The sequence below is a fragment of the Hydra vulgaris genome, chromosome 04 (genome assembly GCF_038396675.1).
Source record: "Hydra vulgaris chromosome 04, alternate assembly HydraT2T_AEP".
Taxonomy (NCBI): domain Eukaryota; kingdom Metazoa; phylum Cnidaria; class Hydrozoa; order Anthoathecata; family Hydridae; genus Hydra; species Hydra vulgaris.
Window position 1 is genome coordinate 45,847,501 of NC_088923.1, and position 22,983 is coordinate 45,870,483.

The window sequence follows — 22,983 nt, forward strand, 5'->3', positions numbered from 1 at the left end:
ACCCATATTTTTGTTGTTGCAATTTTAAATTTTTATCTAACTTTAATTCTAATGATATTTCCCCCTCTTCAATTTATTTTTCTTATATTTTTTATTGACTATTATTAATCAGCAGAGTTTTTAACAAAAATTAACCAAAAAAGTTTTCCTCAAATGAATTAAACGAGTTTGCTAATACATTTTAAATGAGTGCGCTAATATTTTTGCACGCTTAATTTCAGACATTTTTCCGAGTAGACATTAAACTTCTAATTAACTCATTAAAAAAACAAGCAGATTGACAATATTTGACATTATATTTGAATTAAATTGATTTTACCTTTCATTTAAAAAAAAAACTAGTTTAAAATTGAAATTACTTTACAATTTATATTGATTTGAAGTTGTCTATAATAAAAAAATTACAATTGCACCAATACTTTCTGGAAGCACTGTATATATATTAATATTACTAATTGTGAATCCAACTATATTACTACAATGACCGCATGGACAGATGAATACTTTATGAGGTGTAAAACGTTTTATCTTTTTAACACCCATTATATAAAATCAAGCAGAAAAAAAATTATTTTTGGATATACTTTGTTGACAAGTTTTCAAGTGAAGCCAAGACTCCACAAACCACTTTATAAAATGTTTTTCCAGAACAGCATTCAGAAAATAAATTAAATAACAAATTTCAAATATTACTAACTAAAAAAAATTAAACTTACACACCTATTTCAGTTTTACCAGTTCCTAGAGATTTTAGGTGCTGGATTTATGTCAATAATTTTTCATACACTTTATCAGAAAGGTACAATCTTTTTCTAATTCTTTACATGTTCTACAAATATAAGGACAAATAAAAAAAAAAAATTTCCTTCATTGATTTCTTCTCTTTTTTAAAGAACAATTAGAAGTGGTATCTGCTGTTCACTAAAATAAGTAAACACCAGAAACTATTACAAACTTTTTAGTAGATTACAAAAATGTTTACTTTAAAACTGATCAAAAACAAGATACAATATCATATAAACTTTACTCTGCTCTAACTTTTTTACATCTAAAAAATGTTTAACAAAACTAATGGTTAATACTTTTAAAAAAATCCATTTTATAAATGAACTTCTTTAAAACTAAATTGAAACACAATAATCTTTTATGGGTATTAATAAGGGAAAAAATTCTTAAACATGGGAATACTACTGTAATCAAAAAGTAAGGTGAAATTGTTATTTAAAACTTGCAGGCATTATGAAGGCAGGTAACCTTTTTTTTTCCTAGGTTGGTAGGACTGTCTATAACAATTGCCAAGTATCCATTTGTCAAAAGGTTTAATTATCTCCGAGTTACATATGTTTTTGTAAACAACCAAAAGTAAAATTTTCAATTTCTACAATGGGTGATTTTGTTGAGCGAAGAATTTGCATCAAATTTTGTTTGCATCAATTTTTTGGATAAAAAGTGTTGCATTGATGTGTGTGAAACTTTGTTGTCTGACTATCAGGACCACTTCAAATGCACTTCAAACCACCAACCAATCCAGCGAATATTATGCAAAAGGTGAAAGAAGACCGAAAAGACCATGGCAAAGTCGATAGAAAATCAAGGTCATGTTGACAGCTTTCTTTGATTATCATAATGTGGTGCACTATAAATTCCTTCCACCAGGTCAAACTGTCAACAAAGAATATTATTTGAGCATTATGTGTCAGTTGCGTGAAGCTATTCGCTTCAAACAGCCAGAATTATGGGTAAACAAATCCTGGTTCCTTCGTCACGATAGTGCATCATGTCATACTGCATTAGTTCCTTGTGACTTTTTTGCCAAAAACTCAACTAATATTGCTCCGCAACCACTGTATTCGCCTGATTTGGCCCTGTCTGACTTCTGGCTATTCAGCAAACTCAAAAGGTCAATGCGGGGATGCCGTTTTGACATGATTGTGGAGATAAAAACCCGATTGAGGAGATAAAAACCGAATTGAAGGTCTTGAAGGCTATACTGAAAAAGACTTTTTCAACTGTTTTGAGGACTAGAAAAAGCATTAGAAAAAATGAGTTTTATTGGACCAGGATTATATTGAAGGGGATGAAATTGATTTGGAAGAATAAATAAAGAATTTACATTTTATAAACAATTTAACCTTACTTTTTGATCACAGTAGTAAAAGATTTTTCTTATTTAAAAGAAATTTCTTTTCAGAAGAATGCATTTTTTTTTCAAAATATTGAAACATTAAAAATTATAAACACTATAGTTGAGGAGGGTACTCCTTTTCTAAAAATTTTTTGGAAATTGGCTTCTTTTTTCTTTTTTTAATTTTATTTTTCACTCTAAAACCTAAATTCCAAAGCACAAACTTGAACAAAGTGGCTGTGTGGAGAAACAGATTAAGCAGGGTAATTCAAGATGTGTAAAGTGGATTTGAACCTTGAAAATCTCGATTATGAGTTGAAATCTTAACTACTAACCTACTGCCAAGAAAAAATAAGAAAAAACTCATTTAAAAATATTAAGGGTGTTTTTTTTCTTTTCATAAAGCCAAGGGAGTTATTATATATAAATATATATTATATTTGAGTTATTATATATAAATATATAAATATATAAATATATATATATATATATATATATATATATATATATATATATATATATATATATATATATATATATATATATATATATATATATATACGGGAGATTTATGGCTCTCGCAAAAGTTTAATTTTTACTCTCAAAAATATAATTATCATTGTAACTAAAATAAAAAATACAATCATTTTAATAATCATTTTTAATAATTCTGAAAATGCCTGCATTCTGTTACAATAAGAAAATATAAAACTTTTTTTATAAGCAGTAAAAACAATGCTCGTCTAAAAACTTTTTTTATGTTGCGATAAATGACACTTGTTATGTATATATCCTTGTAATATTAATGAAACAAACATGGCACGACATATCTATGAATGCTTGAAATGACGTGCCAAATCTACGAAAGAGCAAACTTTTGTTAAAGAAAAAAAAAGACAGAAAAATAAATGTCACATTTCAATATTTTTGCATATGCAAATGTTGGCATTTGTTGAAATTTTTAAAAACACACGCATTACTTCAGCAATTTTTTTTGCAAATAAATATGCGATTAATAATTTTTATTTATTATAACAAACACATATTTATGATAAAAAAAAACAAATACTAAAAAATGAAACACATTGTAAAGACTTAAAAAGAAATCATGCTAAAATATGATTATCTTTTTTCAATATAATTGCTTCCGGCTCCAATAGCTGGCCCTGTTCATTTTAGGAGAGCTTTTCATTGTTGTGGCACTTATTTCTTCCCGTCAAGACATGTATGTATATATATATAGCCTTGGCGGGAAGAAATGAGTGCGAGAGAAAAGTGAAAAACTTTTATAAAAAATTATAAAAAACAAAATGGCGATCTATGAGAGCCAAAAGCAATTATATTGAAAAAAATAATCATGTTTTAGCATGATTTCTTTTGAAGTCTTTATAATGTAAATGATATATATGTATGTATATATATATATATATATATATATATATATATATATATGTATATGTATGTATATATATATATATATATATATATATATATATATATATATATATATATATATATATATATATATATATGTATATATATATATATATATATATATATATATATATATATGTATAAATGTATATATATATATATATAATATATATATATATATATATATATATATATATATATATATATATATATATATAAGGGGTAAACAGATTCTATCTATTGACCAGCCTCCCACCCCTACTTCATCTATTGGGCTGGCGCAGATGTATTTTTAATACATTGTTTTCAGTTTAGGACGTTGAATGCTGGATCTTCATGACTCAATGCATGGGTTTTGCTTGTGTTTCTGTTTTTATGACAGGTAACTCATTCTATTATCTCCTAATGAGGGTGCAGCTCTAAAACTCAGTTTTATGATTCTGAGGCCGGCTGGTAGTCAGGTTTCCCGAACTCTGTGGTAGCTCTCAGTGAGGCTGATTCCATCAACAGTTGAAAAATATCAAAGTATTAACAATGCAATGTTGTGCATCTATGGTGTCCCTGTTTGTACTTTTGTTGTGCATTGCGGAGGCCACATTTGGAGTCCTTTGTTGCGGCTTAGGGTTTATTAGTAGTAATGAGGCAATTGCTTGGGCTATTAAACGGTGTTCTGAGTACTATTTATGCTTTGAGTCAAGTTCTTCAATCTAATTTAAAAATGAATAAAGTACCAAAAACTATAAAACACAAAAAACCATCATCACCACCAAGTTCTTTAAACCTATCATTCACTAATATTCGTGGTCTTTGAAGTAACTTTTCTTCTGTTGAGTCTTATCTCTTGCAAAGTTCACCAGACCTATTTGCTCTTTGTGAGACTAATTTGAGTTCAGCTGTCTTATCTTGTGATCTTAGAGTTGATGGTTATCTTCCTTTAAGTCATAAAGACACCAATAGTCACATGCTTGGCCTGGGCATTTACATTCATAAGAATTCACCGATTTGTTGTGAAACTAGGTTTAAATCCACAGACTATTCTTTCATGTGCTTTCATTAGCACCACTTCACTCTATTGCCTTTCCCTTTGTTCTATATCACTCTCCTTCATCTCAAGACTGCACTCTTTTTGATGTTGATTCTGATCATATTGACCAAGCCCTCTCTCTTTATCCATCAGCTAATATAGGTGTTGTCGGTGACTTTAATGCTCACCACTCTGAATGGCTTGGCTCTAGTATCAGCGATTCTGCAGGCATTAAAGCTCTCAACATTTGCCTTTCTCAATCCTTCACTTAAATGGTCAACTTTCCAACTCACTTTCCTGACAAGGCGAATCATTTACGTTCTCTACTCGACTTATGTCTTGTTTCTGATCCTAGTCAGTGCTCAGTTTCTCGACATTCACACTTAGGTGCATCTGATCACAGTTTGATCTCTCTAAAACTAATATCTCATTCTTTTTCATCACCTGAATCCCTCTATTATTGTACCTCTTACAACTACAGTAAAGCTGACTGGGATTCTTTCCATGATTTTCTTCGGTAGAAATCTTTTCTCTTCCTGTCAACAAATGTGCTTCTTACATAACTTCATGGATTCAGGCTGGCATGGAATCTTTTGTTCCTTCTCAATGATTCCAGGTCAAGCCTCACTCTCCTCCATGGTTTTCCTCACACTGTGCTGCTGCGATAGCCAATCAAAACCGTTACTTCCATATTTTTCAGCAAAACAATTCTCCAGAAAACAGGCGTCTGTTTATTCCGGACAACATACCTGTTATTGTCTTGCAGAAGTGTTCTCCGGAGCTGTCGTCTATAGTCTCAAAACTATTCAACAAGTGCTTATCAGAGTCTTGTTTTCCAGCCTGCTGGAAAGCGGCATCTGTTATCCCTATCTTCAAAAATTTTGGAGAGCGATCTGATTTGTCTAACTACCGTCCCATTAGTCTTCTTCTTATCATAAGCAAGGTTTTTGAATCTTTAATTAACAAACACTTAATTTCTTATCTTGAATCTAATAACTTACATTCTGACCATCAATATGGATTTCGATCTTCTCGTTCTACAGCTGATTTGCTAACAGTAATAACCGATAGGTTTTATCGTGCATTAGATAAAGGTGGAGAGGTTAAGGCCATCGCTCTTGACATTTCAAAAGCATTTGATAAAGTTTGGCATGTCGATCTTCTCCATAAGCTTTTTTCTTATGGTGTATCTGGCAACATCTTTAAGATTATCAAATCCTTCCTTTCCAATTGTAGTATAAAAGTTGTCCTTGATGGACAGCACTCTTCTTCTTATTCTGTAACTTCAAGGGTTCCTTAAGGTTCTATCCTTGGCCCTATACTCTTTTTAATTTACATTAACGATCTTCCAGATATTCTCACATCTAAGGTGGCATTGTTTGCTGATGATACTACCGTTTATTCTTGTCGTAATAAGAAACCAACACTCTCTTGTTGCTTGGAGGGGGCATTTGAGCTTGAAAAAGATCTCACTTCTGCTACAGCATGGGGTTTACAGTGGCTGGTGAACTTCAATACAGATAAAACTCAATTTTTTTCAGCCAATCGTTATCACAATACTTTAGATTTTCCTATATTTATGAACGGTGATGTACTCAATGAGTCATCTACTCTCCATCTTCTAGGATTAACTCTTACTTCTAATCTTTCTTGGAAATCATATATCAAATCCGTTGCAAAATTAGCATCTGCTAAGGTTACATCTCTTTATCGAGCTTGACACATACTTCGAATTCTATTCTCTATCTCTATAAATCTCAAATCTGGCCTTGTATGGAATACTGTTGCCATATCTGGGGCAGATCTTCTAATGATGCCCTTTCTCTTTTAAACAAGGCGCAATAACGCATTGTAAACATAGTTGGACCTGCTCTTGCAGCCAACCTTTAACCATTATCACATCGCCATAATGTTGCTTCTCTTTCTCTTTTCTACGAATACTATAATGGGCACTGCTCTAAAGAGCTAGCGTCTTATGTGCCATCTACTAAAATTCATTCTCGTGTTACTCGCCATTCAATTAAGTGTCATCCTTTTTCTGTGACTGTTCCTAAGTGCTCCAAAAACGCATATTCGTCTAGTTTTTTTCCTCGAACATCAGTTCTTTGGAATTCGCTTCCTTCATCTTGCTTTCCTGATTCTTATAATTTGCAATACTTTAAGTGGTCTGTCAATCGTTAATTTGCTTTACAATCTTCATCTTTTCTCTTTCAGTAACTTCCAACTTCAATTAGTGGCTGCTTGCAGCCTTGTTGGAAGCGAAAATGTTTAAAAATAAAAAAATATACATATATATATATATTCCATATACATTTGCATTTTGAATTGAAAAAAAAGCATGATTTAAAATGCAACTACATTGTTTAAAAAAAACTACATTGTTTAAAAAAAAAAGATAAATTCTTTTTAAATACAAAGAAAATGCGATTTTTAATCGAAAAGAAAATGCGCTTTAAAAATGAGACTACAATGTTTTAAAAAACATTATAATTGCACTTTGAATTGCGTGCATGTCATGACAGTAAAACTATATATTGCAATGTAGTGTATAACTACTTTGAATGTATTTTAAAGGTTTTTTTAAAATAATCACAATAAAATCAAAATTATTTAGATAATTCAATATTATTTAGATTTATTTTTTATTTATTTATAATTATTCAGATAATTCAAAATAAAGCTAATTATTATTAATATACACTTTTTTAAGTAAAAACATGCAAAAGAGTAATGAAATAATAATAAAAAAAAGTCTGGTCTCCCTGGCAAGCGATTGAGTGACTTTTTTCTCTTAAACTTAGTTGCCTTTTGCGGAAACATGTTGTCCCATACTGCTGGACAGCCATGAGGTAATACCTCTGAATATATAAAAAACTAAAAAGTTATTTAGAAGCTTAAGGTTAATTAGAAAATTCCTCACCATGGCACTCCAGTTCCTTGAATAAAATCAAACATCTGATTGTAAAACGTCAGCATACAAACAATTGATTGTTCAAAGACAATGTCATCATTAAACAATTAACTCAAAACATGTATTTTTTCAGTTTCAACAATAAGCTTAGTCATAGTTAGCTGTGCATGAATATCTCGTTTTTAAATTTATCTTAAAAGAATTGCAATTGCAAGGCTTGAAGAGTTCTAATTTTTCTTGTAAAAAGAGTTCTAATTTTACTTGCTACACAGTTAAGAGCATCAACACTTTACAATAAACACACAGACTCTGTTTTTAATGGGATAGAGAAAAATAATTGGCTTGAAAATCCATGATTTTTCGAGCCAACTGAATTTAATGATAAAACATGTTTTTTGTTTTTTACTTTTCATAATTATTTGATGTAGAAAAGTGTAAAACATTTAATATATTAAAAAGTCCAATTGTAATGCCGCTTGTCACTGTTTCTTAAAAATATGAGTTCATTAATACTCATAAAGAACAAATAAAATAAAAACTAGTAAGCGAATATAACTATAAAAAAGTATATAGTAAATACTATAAACAAGAATCAGTTAAAAATAAAAAGCAAACAAAAACTTTGAATAAAACAAAAACAAGTTAGAGACAAAAACAAGTTACCTCACAAGTTAGAAAAAATAGTGCATCTAACAAGTTAGAAAAAGTAGTGCATTTAACAAGTTAGAAAAATTAGTACATTTAACAAGTTAGAAAAAGTAGTGCATTTAACAAGTTAGAAAAATTAGTGCATTTAACAAGTTAGAAAAAATAGTGAATTTAAAAATGCACAAATTAAGATTATGAGTAGAATAGCATTTTAAATAAAAGAATTTGTTGTAACTGGGAAAATTATAACTTATTATATCATAATGTAATTTATTTTGAGATTAACTATATGTAATAATTAATCTTGCATTAGATAGAAGCAGTAAACCAAGGGCCAATGCTCTTGAAATCAAAGACAATAAAGTCTGTCATGCTGGTCTTCTCTATAAGCTCTTATTTTAAGGTGTGTTTGAGAAAGTTTACTAACTTATTGAATAGTTCTTTTCTAATCCCAGTATTAAAATGGTTTTTATTGGACAACATTTATTTTTAGTTCCAATGACCAGTGGAATACCGCATCTCTAATTTTTAGCTACATTATTTCTCATCTTTATATATCCTCCTGATAAACTTAGCTCTTAAATCTAATAACACCACTAAAGGCTCCACTCTTGATAAAAATTATTCGCTTTTTGCTGGTTTAGAACAGGCAAATAACTTTGAATGTGATCTCTATTCTGCAACAGTTTGGGGCTTGAAGTGACGGGTGAATTTTAACATAAACTAAACTCACTTGTTTACTGATAATAATTTTGTTGATCTTGTTGATAAGTCTTGTTGATAGCCTCGTACTGATTTATGACAATACTCTTGCTGAGTCCTCTACTTGATGTCTTATATAATATCAACGACAAAGTTAACATCTGTCTTTTTTTTTTGTGTACTCTAAATTTTTTTACTTATGATTACTTTCTTTACCTCTATAAATCTCCTGAATAAAATTATTTATACCATTACCGTAATGTTGCCCTGCTTTCTCTAAATATACTAACTAAAATATACTACTATCTAAATATACTACTGTTCTTGCTGCTCAAGCGAGTTGTCACTTCTTGCTTGACTAACAATACAACTTTGTATGACATTCATTCAGCAATGTGGCATCCTATTACTGCAAACATTCATTGTAAATGTTTTTAGAATGATTACAACAAAAAATTATCACCCCCCCCCCCCCCGTCAAAAAAAAAAGAAGATTTTTTATGATTATCATAACTACTAATATTACTATTAAGTTTGAATGGTTGCTATTTAGATTAGGCATACATAATAGGATAGTAATAGGACAGAAACAAATATATATATGTATATATATATATATATATATATAATATATATATATATATATATATATATATATATATATATATATATATATATATAAACCCATGAAACTGTCTTTTGCATAAGTCCAACATATTAGACTTATGCAAAAGACTTTCAGAGAATGTTTTTGTGTTTAATTAACTTAAAACTAAAAACCCATACCAAAAAAAACTCTTTGACAAGTTGAAGTTTATGATCAGTGTTTCTATCTTCATATGATAAGTAAATTGTAGTTTTCTCTGAGCATAATTGAGACATTGAGTTTACCAGTAATAATGACTATAAGAGAGAACATTCATCAAAACTAAAAAAAAAAAAAAAAATTACTAAATAAAAATAAAAGAAGTCAATGATGTATAACAACTTATTTTATGCATAGATTTCATTTAAAAAAACAAAAAACAATAACAACAACAAACAAACAATGTACACAATAATGAACAAGACAAATAAAAAAATTAAAAAAAGAAAAGAAAAAGAAAGCATTAAAGAATATATTAATATTCATGTTTCTTACATCTTCATAGTAGATACAATCAGACACCAAAATTATATCAGGAGGAGATATGAAACTAAGGTTGCTTCCCCTGCAATAATAAAAATATTTTAGTTAAAAGCACTTAGCCTCCACATATTCCAAGGCTCTTAACCACAATAAAAATGCACAAAAATAATGCATGATACAGAAGCAAGAACTAGGATAAAAAGATGAACAACTACATTTAAAAAAAAAAAATACAAATCAATAGTGTATAGTTCTTTTTCAAACAACTAGTAGATAAACCAGTTGTGTTAGTGGTGTAGATTAACCAAATGCAAAAGTGGAATAACAGTAGAACTTTTATTTTAAATGCTAGAAGATTGGGTGCTTAGCAGTGGCCTTACTACAAAAATATGCATTTTTAGTTAAGCCCACTTTTAACAATGTTATTATTATATGTGCCATTTATTTTTAATGTCATTATGTTTCTTCAAAAAAAGTTAAATCTTATTCAAGTTGTGCTTTTGTTTTTTTGTAGGGTTTCCAAAAAAGAGCAGTTATGGTTTTAGTTTTTAAAATATTCTTACATAAAACTTATGACTTATTTTCATTGTAAAAGAGTTTCAAGAAAACTAAAGATTTTAATGATTCATCAAATAATCATGATCAGATTTTTGTGCAGAAACTTATGCAGGTCAAAAAATGCATTTGACATCTATTAACATGGCCTTTAGAGAGACAACTTCATTGTAAATCTTTTATATTTTATATATAAAATATAAAAGTAAATTGTAAATCTTTTATATTTTATATTCTCTTACCTGTATTTTGGTACAGCAAACACTCTTGCTTAAGCCATTTGAATTAATCAGTAGATTTGGGCAAGTGTGTAATGCTATCCATATTGAGAAGTGTATTTAATCCATCCTTAAAAGAAACAGATGAACTTTCAGACATTGCATAGTCAACATTAATCTCAACCTTCATATTTTCAAAACTGAAATTATCATCTAAATTCCATGTTCATCCTCTTCTGAATCATTGTCTATTTTCTAGGCGATTGATGCATTTGTAGCTTTATTTTTCTTGTATAAAGTGTCGCATACACCAAGGTAAATTGCATGATTAAAGCAAAACCAATCAACAATGTCTGTTTATTGTGTCAAGCTTCGAATTGATTGCTGCACCATCTTAAGTAGAACTTGCTATATCTCTTTTCATACCAAGACACCAAATGAATTGAAATGATTTAAAATATTTTGCATTAAACTTTCAGCTCGATAAGAACCAAAATTCTTATAAGGCCAGTTTTATAGGTTTTCTTACCTCACTTTCATTTAGTTTGATGTTCCTTTATGTCTTAAAGATTTGTACTCATCATGCATAAAGATAAATTTACATCACGCATAAAGATGAATTTATATTTATATTTGAACTTTATCAATAATTTCTTGTTTTATAACTTCTTTTTTATATGCAAAACCTTGATGGATTAAATTTATTTATTTATTACGACTATGCTTTTTACTAAATAAATTTAGATTTAATTAGTAATTAGTTTATTAAAATTATTTAGATTGTTGGACTGTCAATTATGCATTTAGAAGTTGGACTTTTAGGAAGATGGTTCCCTCTGGTCCTTTTTTATACTTTTTTTATTTTGTGTGGCATAATTTAAGTTGGTTTTTAAAACAATTCGAAGTAAACATATCTTTCCTGAAAAGTCTGGCTAATTACTTAACTATTTAAAAAAGTTAGTTTTTAAAAAATGCTAAAATTGATAAAGCTGCCTGGTGGCAAAGTAACTTTCTGCTGAAAGGCTGATTTTTTAAAGAGGTAGAAACGATTGGTGACGGCCTCTCAAATTACTTTTGGAAGTAAAATGTTCTGGCTTCCGCTTTTAGTGGTTTCTGCCTTTAGTGGCTTTAATCTCTATATTGGCATCCACAGCTAAAAAAAAAAATTTGGAGGCAAAATGATTTGTAGACCAACACTATTAGGGAGGTGGAAGTCATTAGTGGCCCCTTTCAGAAGAAATTTTGCAGGCAAACAAATTTGGAGGCGGCATCAGTGGCTTCTGCTTTCCAACTGGCAGCAGCAGCCTAATGGGAGGCAGAAATACTTGCCTCCTGATGGTTGATGTAGTAAAAAATATTTCCACTTGTTTTTAGGTTAACGAGTTAAATAGGAGCAAAAGTTAAAAATTTGACATCAAAGTTTTGTTTTATATGATTTATTGCAAAAGTTTTTTTAAGAAAAATACATTTTTTTTTTTAAATTATCAAATAAATTAGTAGTTTAATATTCAAAACAAAAGTTGATAAGTGGAAATTTTACTTCCATGCTATTGGTGAAAAAATTATTTTGACAAAAAAAAATTTATATGTAATTGAATTGTCAGATTTTAATGAAAGTTTTTTTGAACAAGTCAACATCCTAAATATTTTATTTATTTAATTATTTACAATAACATTGAATTCTTATTTTAAATGATTAGATATTGCAAAATAATATCTATTTACAATAACAACAAAATTCATCTATAAAATGTTAAAAAGTATTGACTCTACTTTTTAACTTGTAAAAGTTAAAAACAATATATTTAAAAGTTTAAATGTTTAGAAGTTTTAAACTTTTAAAAGTTTAAAAAGTGACATTAAAGGAGCTACGACATCTTTAATAAACAGTCACTTCTGATTAATTTTATTTAATGTTAATTGTATTTGCTTCAGTCAATCAAAGTGTTGAGAAATCTTTCCTATCAAATGTTTGTTGTTTTTGTTATTCACTTTTTCAAAATTCTAACCCTCTAATTTATTGATATTCTACCATTTACTTGGCAGGTGAGACCATTGATCTATTGATAATCGAACTGAATAGCTTAGACTGTCATTAGACCTAAAATAATGCTAATATAACAACATAAACCAAATTAGAAACTGTTAAAAATGTAATCCAAAGATGACGGCAATAAAAATGATTCTGTAAATTTTAAATTTTCACTAAATGTGGTCCCTAACTGTTGTCCCATATTTTAAACCATTTTCCCTGTTTAAAAATACTTTTCTTTTTTTAAATGTTTAATATTCCGACTCTCTCATTTATTTAATTAGGCAGGTGAAATTTGATAAATGCAATTCAAAATATAACAAATTTATTTGTTATATTTTGAACTCCACAACCTAGACTTTCATCAGAAGTAAAAGAATGGTGATATAAAAACCATTTCCACATAAAGTTTATAAAACTCTGTCTGTTTAGCATCTTATTCTAAGGCTTAAACCTTTGTAAACAAGTTCTCAAAAAAGATCTTTTTTTTACATCATTTTTATTACTTGTTGTGAAGGATATCTTCTGTAATTGATAAAGAATAAAATCATTTGCAATTAAAGGCTTGGACAGAAATGGCGTGCAATCACACACAGTAACTGACCACACTTATAATTTTTTTTCTTTACAATTTGACCACAACAGTTTTGATGTTTTAGCAAATGCCATAAAAAAATTGTTATGTTATGAATAACTTTTAATTTTTGATCATTCCCAAAGTTTTTATTCTACCCGAAGGCTTTAAAATAAAAAAATTAACTATAGTGATTGTTTCAAATAAACACATTTTGTGTAAATTAACAAATGTTATATTTAATTTTTTTTAAGGCACCTATTTTTTATCATAAATTTAAACGTTTGAAACTACTTTTTCATATCTTTCTAAAAATATTATGAAAGATAATTTTTAAGTTACGTTAAATTATGAATATGTTAAATTAAATCTTGTGTTGCCATGGAATGATTTAATTTTTTTATGTTTTTATTTTTACAAAGAATTGTTTAAAACTTTTTTGTTTTTTAACTTGACTAACTAATCAGAGCGTGAAATTATTAAAAATTATTTTAACTATTTTAAATAGACTACAATACTTTTTTAAACAATTTTTTAGAAAAAATAAATGTTTATACAATTTAAAAAAAAATATATAACAGTTTTTTAATAATTTAAATAAAATTTGTTCATTCATTAAACAATCATTATAAGTAATTTGTGAAAGCGTCTTGCGTAACTTTAATAAAACATTTCAAAAGATAGGTTTTTAAAGTAATATATTTTAAACGCAATTAAAAATGTAACTAAAAAAAATTTTTGCTTTGAGTTTAAGTTTTTGAGTTTTATTTTAGTGCTTATATATTTTCTTTTTCCTAAGAAAATGTTTTCTTTTTTCATTTATTCTTAAATTTTCTTCCTAGTTTAAGTTTAGCTAGCGTTTTTTTTTTCAGCACATTTCAAAAATGTTTAAAAAATATCTAAACAGTTGTGGTCAAGTTGTCAAAAAACCATTTGCGTGGTCAGCAATAGCGGTCGATCACACACCATTTCTGTCCCAGCTTGACTTAAAATTGTATATAGTTGTAAATCTGACATGGTTTATAAACAGTTTATCAAAATATTTACAGTATATTAATTACTTCATTCGCAAAAAAAAAAGTATTTAGTCAACACTTTTAAACATTTTAAAGATTGTGGCTTGTTTCAACCTGATTACAAAAGTCTTTTTTGTGATCACGTTGTATTTTGTAAATATTATTGAGTCGATAATATTAACAAAATAGAATGTGGTTGCAAAATTTAAGTTTACAAGGTGAGAAAAAATCTCATGACAGTAAAAATTTAATACAAGATTTTTACGAATAAAAAATTAATTGAAAACTTTTTATAAGGGAGTAAAAATTTATTATTAGTAAAAAACATAGGCGTAAAAATCTCATACTACACCAGAATTTAAATAGGTAAAAAAAATCCCTAAAGATTAATATTTGTCTTGACTAAAGCGCATTTTTTATTTTCAATTATGTTGCAAAAAAATTTATTTTTAAAAACAAGTTTAATTTTTGTAAGTTTCTTACATAGGAAAAATTGAATTCAAGCCAACATCAAAATAAATTAATTTTATTAATTCTTAATGAATATTAAAGGATGTTACATTTTTTAATTATTTTTATATCTAAAAATTTAAAATTAACAAATTTTTTTGTTATGATCCTAAAATGAAAATTTTAGAATGGGCAACAAAATATCATATTTTGATCGTAAACTGACAACTTATTAATTATTTATTATAAACTTTTTTATGCCTTCGACAAATAAATAATTTCAAAATTATTATTTTTTGCCTAAGGTATATTAAAATTAATTTCTCATTTGTTTTAAATATGAAAGTAAGAAATCATATAAAACACAACTATGATGTCAAATTTTTAATATTTGCTCTTAAATAATATTTAAATTGGTTGTTAACTTAAAAACAAACGTGAAAATGTTTTTGATAACTTCCAATAGTGGGAAGCAAATATTTTTGCATCCAATTTGACCATCCCAGCCAGTTGGGAGACAAAAGTCCCTGAAGGTGGCATCCAAATCATTTTTCCTCCAAAATTTCTTCTGCAGGTGGCCAACAAATGGGTTGGCATGGGTTTGTGTTGGCATTGGTCTCCATAACAGTTTGCTATCTGGCTGCGACCACAAAAATTAAATTATATGATGCTAAAAATTTATTGAGAGGCCGCCGTTAACTGCCGCAGAAGAAAAGTGGAGATAAGATAACTAATGTCGTTTATCAACACTGCATTATACTAAAAAAGCTGAAGTTATCTGCAAAATGATAAATTACTCTTTATAAAATTTTTTTACATTAGAAAACTATATATTCTAACAAAAATTTAATTATTTACAAATTAGACTTTTATACCTATCAATAATAAATAAATATTCAAATTAATTATGCAAAAAATCATAAAAACTGTTTTTAAAACCCGTAGTTTTTGGTTTTATTGGTTTTGACAAAAAACCAATTAGAAACCTTTTTTTTTTTTTTTGCATAGAAAACTTAAATTGTGTTTATCTTAAAACTCTGTTTTTGCAGTCAGGCCACGTGATCCTAAGCCACTAAGTTCTGAGTTCTTTTAGTAGTATTGCACTCAAGTTGTTTCTCAACACAACGACCTTGTTTGACTTGTGTTTCTGAGTTATGGAGGTTGAGGGTTGAAAAAATAATTTAAAATATAATAATTATAATAATGATAAAAAATAGTATTAGCATAATTAAAAATATAATGATTATCATAATAATAAAAAATAGTATTAATTTATTATTTCATAGTATTAAATTATTTCATATTAATAAATGGATTGTACCTTGAAAATCAAAATAAGATAAAACATTAAAGTAAGTTTGTGTAAAAAAAAATTATTTCATGTTTGCAATTTAAACCATTGAAACATTGCCTTATCTCAACCTTGATATTACAAGCTCTCATGTGAAAGTAAGTTATAATGTGAATAAACTAACTTATATGTGACCTAAATATAAATAACTTACATGTGACATAAAGATAAATAACATATATGGGTCATTCTTCAGAAAGGTAGCAATATACTGTCACCACTAATTTTTTCTTTCAAGTTAATACTATTTTTATTTTTAACGGGTGAAATAATAAATTTAAAGCTCATACAATGTTAAACTAATCTAACCCAATCCAAAATAGTATTTTCAGTGAATAAATTATGTTCCAGACTGTGACAAGTCACGCCCGTGGAATGTCACCACCCAGACCTTTTGCTAATCCCAAGTAGTTTAATCCTTGATAGAAGTACTTTACTTTTTTTTTAATGCATAATAAATAATTAAAAATACATTAAAATTAGAGTTGACATATTATTTTCCTCAAAACATATTTTCAAAGTAACTTTTATGTGATTGAAGCTCGTGTCACCAGCTCAAGTGTCACGTCTGTAGATAGAGTTGTTAACATCAAAAAAAGCTGTCGAATGAAGCAGTAGTGCTCTCTGTTGCTGTCCTAGCTGAAACACCAGACATTTTTATTAATGAGTAAAATTGAAGGAAGGTTTGGTGGAGTTGTTTTGTGTTAATAAGCATTGAAGCTTTAAAAGTTGAATTTGTTAATGTGAATGTGTCACATCTGTGGTAAACATTTATAGAGTATATAAATTTATATTTATAGAGTATATAATTTTTTATAAGCAATAATTTTAATTACTAGCTATTACCTGGACATGTTTACTCCAAGAGGAACAGAGTCCTAGCCTCAAAACATAGCATCCCTTTTAGGCTTTTTCCTTTAATCTGTCACGTTTGTGGATGTCACATCTGTGGAATACAAGCAACAGACGTGACACCAGTGGAACGGACATGACAACAAATAACAATTTTACTTGTATATGGATTTTTTAATGTCTATTTATACTATTTTTAATATTTTAAAACTTTGCTCATTTAGCCAATTAACTATTAGAGAAAAGATAAATGTTTCTAGCCTGATAGATTACAAAGATGGGAAAGATAGAAAAAACTAGAGAATTGAAAAAACTTAGTATGAGAAAGGCAAGGGAGAAGATGAAAGCTGAAAACCCAGAAAAGTATGAAGAACAAAAACAAAAAGACAGAGAAAAAAAAAAAGCAACATGGAAGAAAATTCATGAACTTTCAGAAAGGGATAAAAGATCAGTAAAAAAAGGTTGGAAGGAAAGGACCAAAAGAAGTCGAGAAATGAAAAAGAAAAGACAATAACTAATTGAATATTTGTCAACACCACCTGAAAGTCCAATTGTAAATATTCCTATTGACAATGAACTAGACTTCAATGTACTTCCTGGTCCCAGTCAAGAATCTAGTTCCAGAAAAAGCAGCGGGTTAAAAATTCGTAGAAAGTATAGAGATAGGTTATAGAAAAAAAATCCAAAAATTAGAAGAAAAAAACAAATTGTTAAAGCAAAGAGGTGATAAACACAAACAAAAATGCAGACTGCAGTCTGCAAGAGATAATACTCCTCGAAAGGTGGTTAAAAAAATTACTAATGATACAAAATGCTCAAAGGAAGTAAAGAAAAGCTTGCTTTTTAGCGAAGTGTTAAAGACACAAATACAATCAAATTTTTCTACTGAGAGATGTATTACCAAAAAAAAGGTTTTTGCCAGGGTATTAAGTCGAAAGATAATAAAGAAGTATAGACTTCAAAGAAGCCTTAACAATCTTACTTCTAAATATATCTTACCACACAATCCATACCATACACATCAACTCTCAAATATACTGAAACAACGAAAACTTAAGATGGAAGTACAAAACTTTTTAGAAAAAGATAGTTCTAGTAGGCTTACTGCTGGGAAAAAAGAAACAATAACAAAAAACAAACTGAAAAAACAGAAAAGACTATTGAATGATACAATGTTAAATTTGTATAATGACTTTAAACAAACAAACGAGTTCAATTCAACATCTTATAGCACATTTTGTAAATTGAGACCCTTTTGGGTAGTTCAACCAGACTTCCGTAAACGAGATACTTGTCTTTGTAATGACCATGAGAATTTTGCTTTTTTTTTTACTTTTTATTAATAACATGTTGGAAAAGTTTATGAGGCATGCATGCAATATAAAACACCAGTACAAAGCTACATCAGAAGTAAAAAATAACTTGGGGCCTAGGGATATTTTCAATTGCAAATACTCAAAAGACATTTTGGTGGATCAAAAAACCAAGTGTCAATCCATACAGTTGTGGTGTACTATTATAGTATTTCTGAAAACAAAATAAAGGCCAAATCTTACTGTACATTTTCAGATAACAGGCAACACGACTTTGTTGGGATCTGTGCACATTTAAAGCCTGTTATTAATAACTTGAAAGAAAAGCTGCCTATCATTGAAACAGTTCATTTTCTTAGCGATAGTACTTCTCAACAGTACCGAAACAAGTCCATGTTCTATTTGCTAGGTACTTTTTTTCGAAAAGAGTTTGGAGCTAAAACAATGAGATGGGATTTCACAGAAAAGGGGCATGGAAAAGGTGCCCCTGATGGAATAGGGGGATGCATTAAAAGAACGGCAGACAGAATAATAGGACAATGGAAAGATATTCCTGATATTAATTGTTTGGTTGAAAAAAGATAAGAAAAGTGTCCAAGTATAACCATCTATACTATTAAAAAAACAGATTTCAATCTCTATGAGAAATGTGTACCCAAAAACCTAACAACTTTCAAGGGGACTTTACAAGTTCATGAGGTGTTTTGGAGTTCCACTAAAAAAGAAACGTTGTATATGAGAAGGCTGACATGCGCTGAATGTGACAATGGTACAAAATGCAATCACTATAGTATTGGAGAAGTGCTAATCCCTACTGGATCTTTGACAGATCTTCATTCTCGTATCCTTTTAATGTATAAATTTAAATTGGCTCATTTGAATATTGCAAACTTTTGCATTGCTTAAATGTTCTAGGTACTTAGCCATCAAGAATGTTTGAACATTAATATTTAGTTTTTCAGCAAGCCTTGTATTTTCATAAAATACTGAAATAAGTTGTGCATCAAAAACCTTATTTAACTGTTATTTAATTTTGTAATTTTTTTTTTATAAATAATTTTATTTGTTTCTGTTTTAAGAAATTCCTTAACATACTTTACCAGGTCAACGATCCTCGAAAAGGAAGAAAACACTTGCTGAAGGAACAATATCCAAAGGTTTGGCACAAGAAAACCAAGGCCCAAGTAAATGTAAAAAGAAAAAGACAAGACTAAGTTATCACAGTGTTTACGGCGATAGTGAGGAGGACAGCTTGTCTATTAAAATGAATGACTTTGTGATTGTGAAGTTTCAAACTTCCAAAAAAATTGTCAAATACTCTGTTGGGTTAATTCAAGCCTTAGTTGCAGATGGAAATGATTTTGTCATAAATGTTTTGAGATCTGGCCAGGAATTTTTCATGTTTCCGGAGAAAGATGATATCTCTATCATCGAGGTGATGTAGTGTTTATATTGTGCCAGCCAAACCTCAATAACAGGGGGCAATACAGTTTTCCACAAGATTTACCATTCAAAAACATTTGCTAATTTACGTACTAATAACACTTAAAAAATTTTAAAATCTTGTACCATATACTATTTTATGTTAGCTAATAAAAACTATTGATTACAGATGATTATTATTTTTGAAAATTACTTGAAAAACACTTATAGCTGTTACAGCATAAGTGATATTACTCTTAATGTCACGTCTGTGGATTATGCTATAAGTTTTTAATTTTTTTTTAGTACACTGACATTTAACGAGTTGTGTGGATACTTTCAAATGATTAAATATACTCAAAGCTATAACCACAAAAAATTTGGTTTAAAAAATTTAATATTTAATTTTTATAAAATTAACTATTGAAAATGTTACTTTTCAGGAGAATGACCCATATGTGACCTTGCGTAAAATACTTTTAACAGAAAAATTAATTATTAATTATTTTGATTTAATTTTAATGAAGCTAAAAACAATGCAGTGTAATACTTAGCAACAATTTACACCAGTCAAGTATACACTAAACTATAGTTGAGAAACTTTAGTTACATTGCGTTAATTTAAATATTTACAAGTGTATAATTTTATAGCTAATTGAGTTTAATTTCTTCAACCAATTTGAATAAAACCTTAAATAATACTATTTTATACATTAATAAATAGACAAATGTTTTTTTTTTAATTTGAATATAACTATTTAACATATTATTCATATGTTAAAATACAATTTGATTGTGTATTATGTATCTATTGGTCATTTCAAATTTTTAGAATTATTAATATAACAATAAATATAAATATACCATAAAACTGCGTACCATTTTAAAACCATTGAACTGCATTTACCTTTCAATACATTTTTGTTACTTTCTATATTTTTTTGCATGAGAGGAATTAGTGTCTCTAAATCTGATAAAGTTACAATTCCACTAAAAAAAAAAATTATACCATAGATGTGAGTTATTACTAATAATTGGTAGCATAGCTTTAAGATAAAATTAATACAAATAAATTAAGCCTATCATACCTTTTAACAAACCAAACAACAAATTTACAACAGGAAAAGAAAAATAATTATGAAAACTAATTTAAATAGATTAATAACTCTCAGAAACTGAGATATTTTAAAGGAACTTCAAAATAGATGACAACTGTTCTGAATAGTATTTTACAATAGATGCTGGTGATTGAAATATAATTCAAATATAATAAAATTATGTTCGAATTATTAATAGTAAATTATTTATATTTTACTTTATATTAGACTAATTTTATTTTATATTTACTTTATGTAACTAATAATTAGTAACATAAAGTAAATATAAAATAAAATAAAAACAGTCCTTGCAGACTTGCCATAAACAGTCCTTGCAGACTTGCCAAAAACAAATACAGTCCTTGCAGACTTGCCATAATAAACTATTTAATAACTAACCCTAATGCAGCAGCAGTTAGACCCACTAAACCAGTTCCTGCTCCAAGTTCCAAAAAAGAAGAACTTGCAAAGCTGTGTTTTTCCTTAAAATTTGGACCATCGATATATTTAGCGAGAACAATCGCTGCATCCCAAACAACACAACCTACATCTCCAATCGTAGTTTGACTAATTGTTAGCTCTCCAAAAGAGAAATCGAAAACTCTTTCTATATATTGTTTGTTCATAATATTCTTGAGTCTCTTGCAGTTTTTTTCTCTAAACGCGCCAAAAACTTACGGTTAATTTGATTATTATAGTAAAACTTGTATTTCACAAAGAAAGAGTAAGTAAACGCAACAAATGTAAATCTTTTTTTTTTTTTTTTTTTTTTTCTTGAAATACAATTTTTTAGAAATTGACGATTGTGCCCCTCAACTTCGAAATAGCGATGGTCCAGCAATTTATGGTAAATTTTTGATAAAAATACTAATGTTTTTAGTGAAATAAAAATACACTTTTATAGAAAAAATTTAAAAAAGTTTAAATTTTTGGCATTAAAGATAAATTGTTAAACAAAACAATGTATATAAAAAAGAATTAAAAATAAATAAACATATTTTCAGTAAAAAATATAATTTTTTTTTAAGTTTATGCAAAGTCAGTTTTGTAGAAAAATCAAAATTTAGTAAGTCTATTTTGTTACAGAGATAAGGACCTCGGTAAGAAACAAAAAAACAATTCTTTGCTTTTAATGCAAAATGGCAAATAAGACTAACACGAAAATTATATTTGTTTTTAGGTTACGTGCAATAAAGATTTTGTAATATATTTGGCGAAAAATAATGAAGACATATAGTTGATATATTTATTTAATTATTCACCTCCCCAGGTTCGAGGCTACTTTTTTGTGGTTATAACTAAAGGTCTGCGTCTTGAAACGATTTTATCGAAACTGTTTCGATTATCTCGATTCAATCGAGTATTTAATCGAATCGAAAGATTCGATTTATGGCGAGTTATGTTCTCAGTATCGAAAAGCAGTTTCGAGACATGCTGAGTTATATTCTCGAAATCAATCGAGTAATCGATTGATTTCGATACGTTTCGAGACAAATCGAGAGATAACGATAATATAACTATTTTTTTTTTAAAACATACAAAACTTGAAAACAAGTTTATTGATGTTAATTTTTATTTGCGCATCTCTACTTTTACTTGCGCATTATCTTGCAAATTTGTTTTGATTTTAAAAATAAACAAAAAAAGTCAACTAAGGTCACATGTGAAAAGTTTCAATCAAATTTTAAAAGAGGATTTTTCATCTTAAAAGGTAAGAAATTGAATTTTATTACTTTATATTCATATATTTTGTACTGCAAATGGTTATATACGAAAATTTTTGTATTTTTATATTTTAAGAAAGAAATATTATGTGTTAGAGTACATATTATTGAATCATGATAGCTAATGTTGATAAGAGCAAACTATAGTAAAAAATACTAAAAATGTTGTGACATATTTTTCCATTTTTGACATATCCCATGGGAGAGATTTGAACTTTTCTTTGAACTTGCATTTGTGCGTAGTGGGGAAAACAATGATTTATGAATTTCATGTGTTCGTTTTATGAATTGTACTTAAGTTTTCAAAAAAATTTGTTGCTTATTTGTCAAAAAAAGATTAATTTAAGGTGGTACACCACCAAATATTCTAAATTCTTTAAAACTTGAAAAAAATAATCAATTTCAT

The 22,983-nt window shown here is 28.1% G+C and overlaps 1 protein-coding gene across 4 annotated transcripts in view; it reads right to left on the bottom strand.

Annotated features, from left to right (window-relative positions):
* Positions 1–21,546, bottom strand: part of LOC136079835 (protein N-lysine methyltransferase METTL21D-like) — a 23,665-nt gene extending 2,119 nt beyond the window's left edge. Inside the window, exons 1-5 of one of the 4 annotated variants that reach the window (XR_010638260.1) lie at positions 21,253–21,545; positions 20,621–20,746; positions 9,986–10,055; positions 9,631–9,747; positions 721–829 (exon numbers count right to left, since the gene is read on the bottom strand). Coding sequence is in view for 3 of the 4 variants with exons in the window: in XM_065796444.1 (XP_065652516.1) it covers positions 9,631–9,747; positions 9,986–10,055; positions 20,621–20,746; positions 21,253–21,479 (540 nt within the window). In the remaining variant the exon portion in view is untranslated. Of the gene's footprint in view, positions 1–720; positions 830–9,630; positions 9,773–9,985; positions 10,056–20,620; positions 20,747–21,252 lie in introns of those variants that run through there. The other 3 variants (XM_065796444.1, XM_065796445.1, XM_065796446.1) reach the window with 3 other exon arrangements.
* Between the last annotated feature and the right edge of the window lie 1,437 nt (positions 21,547–22,983).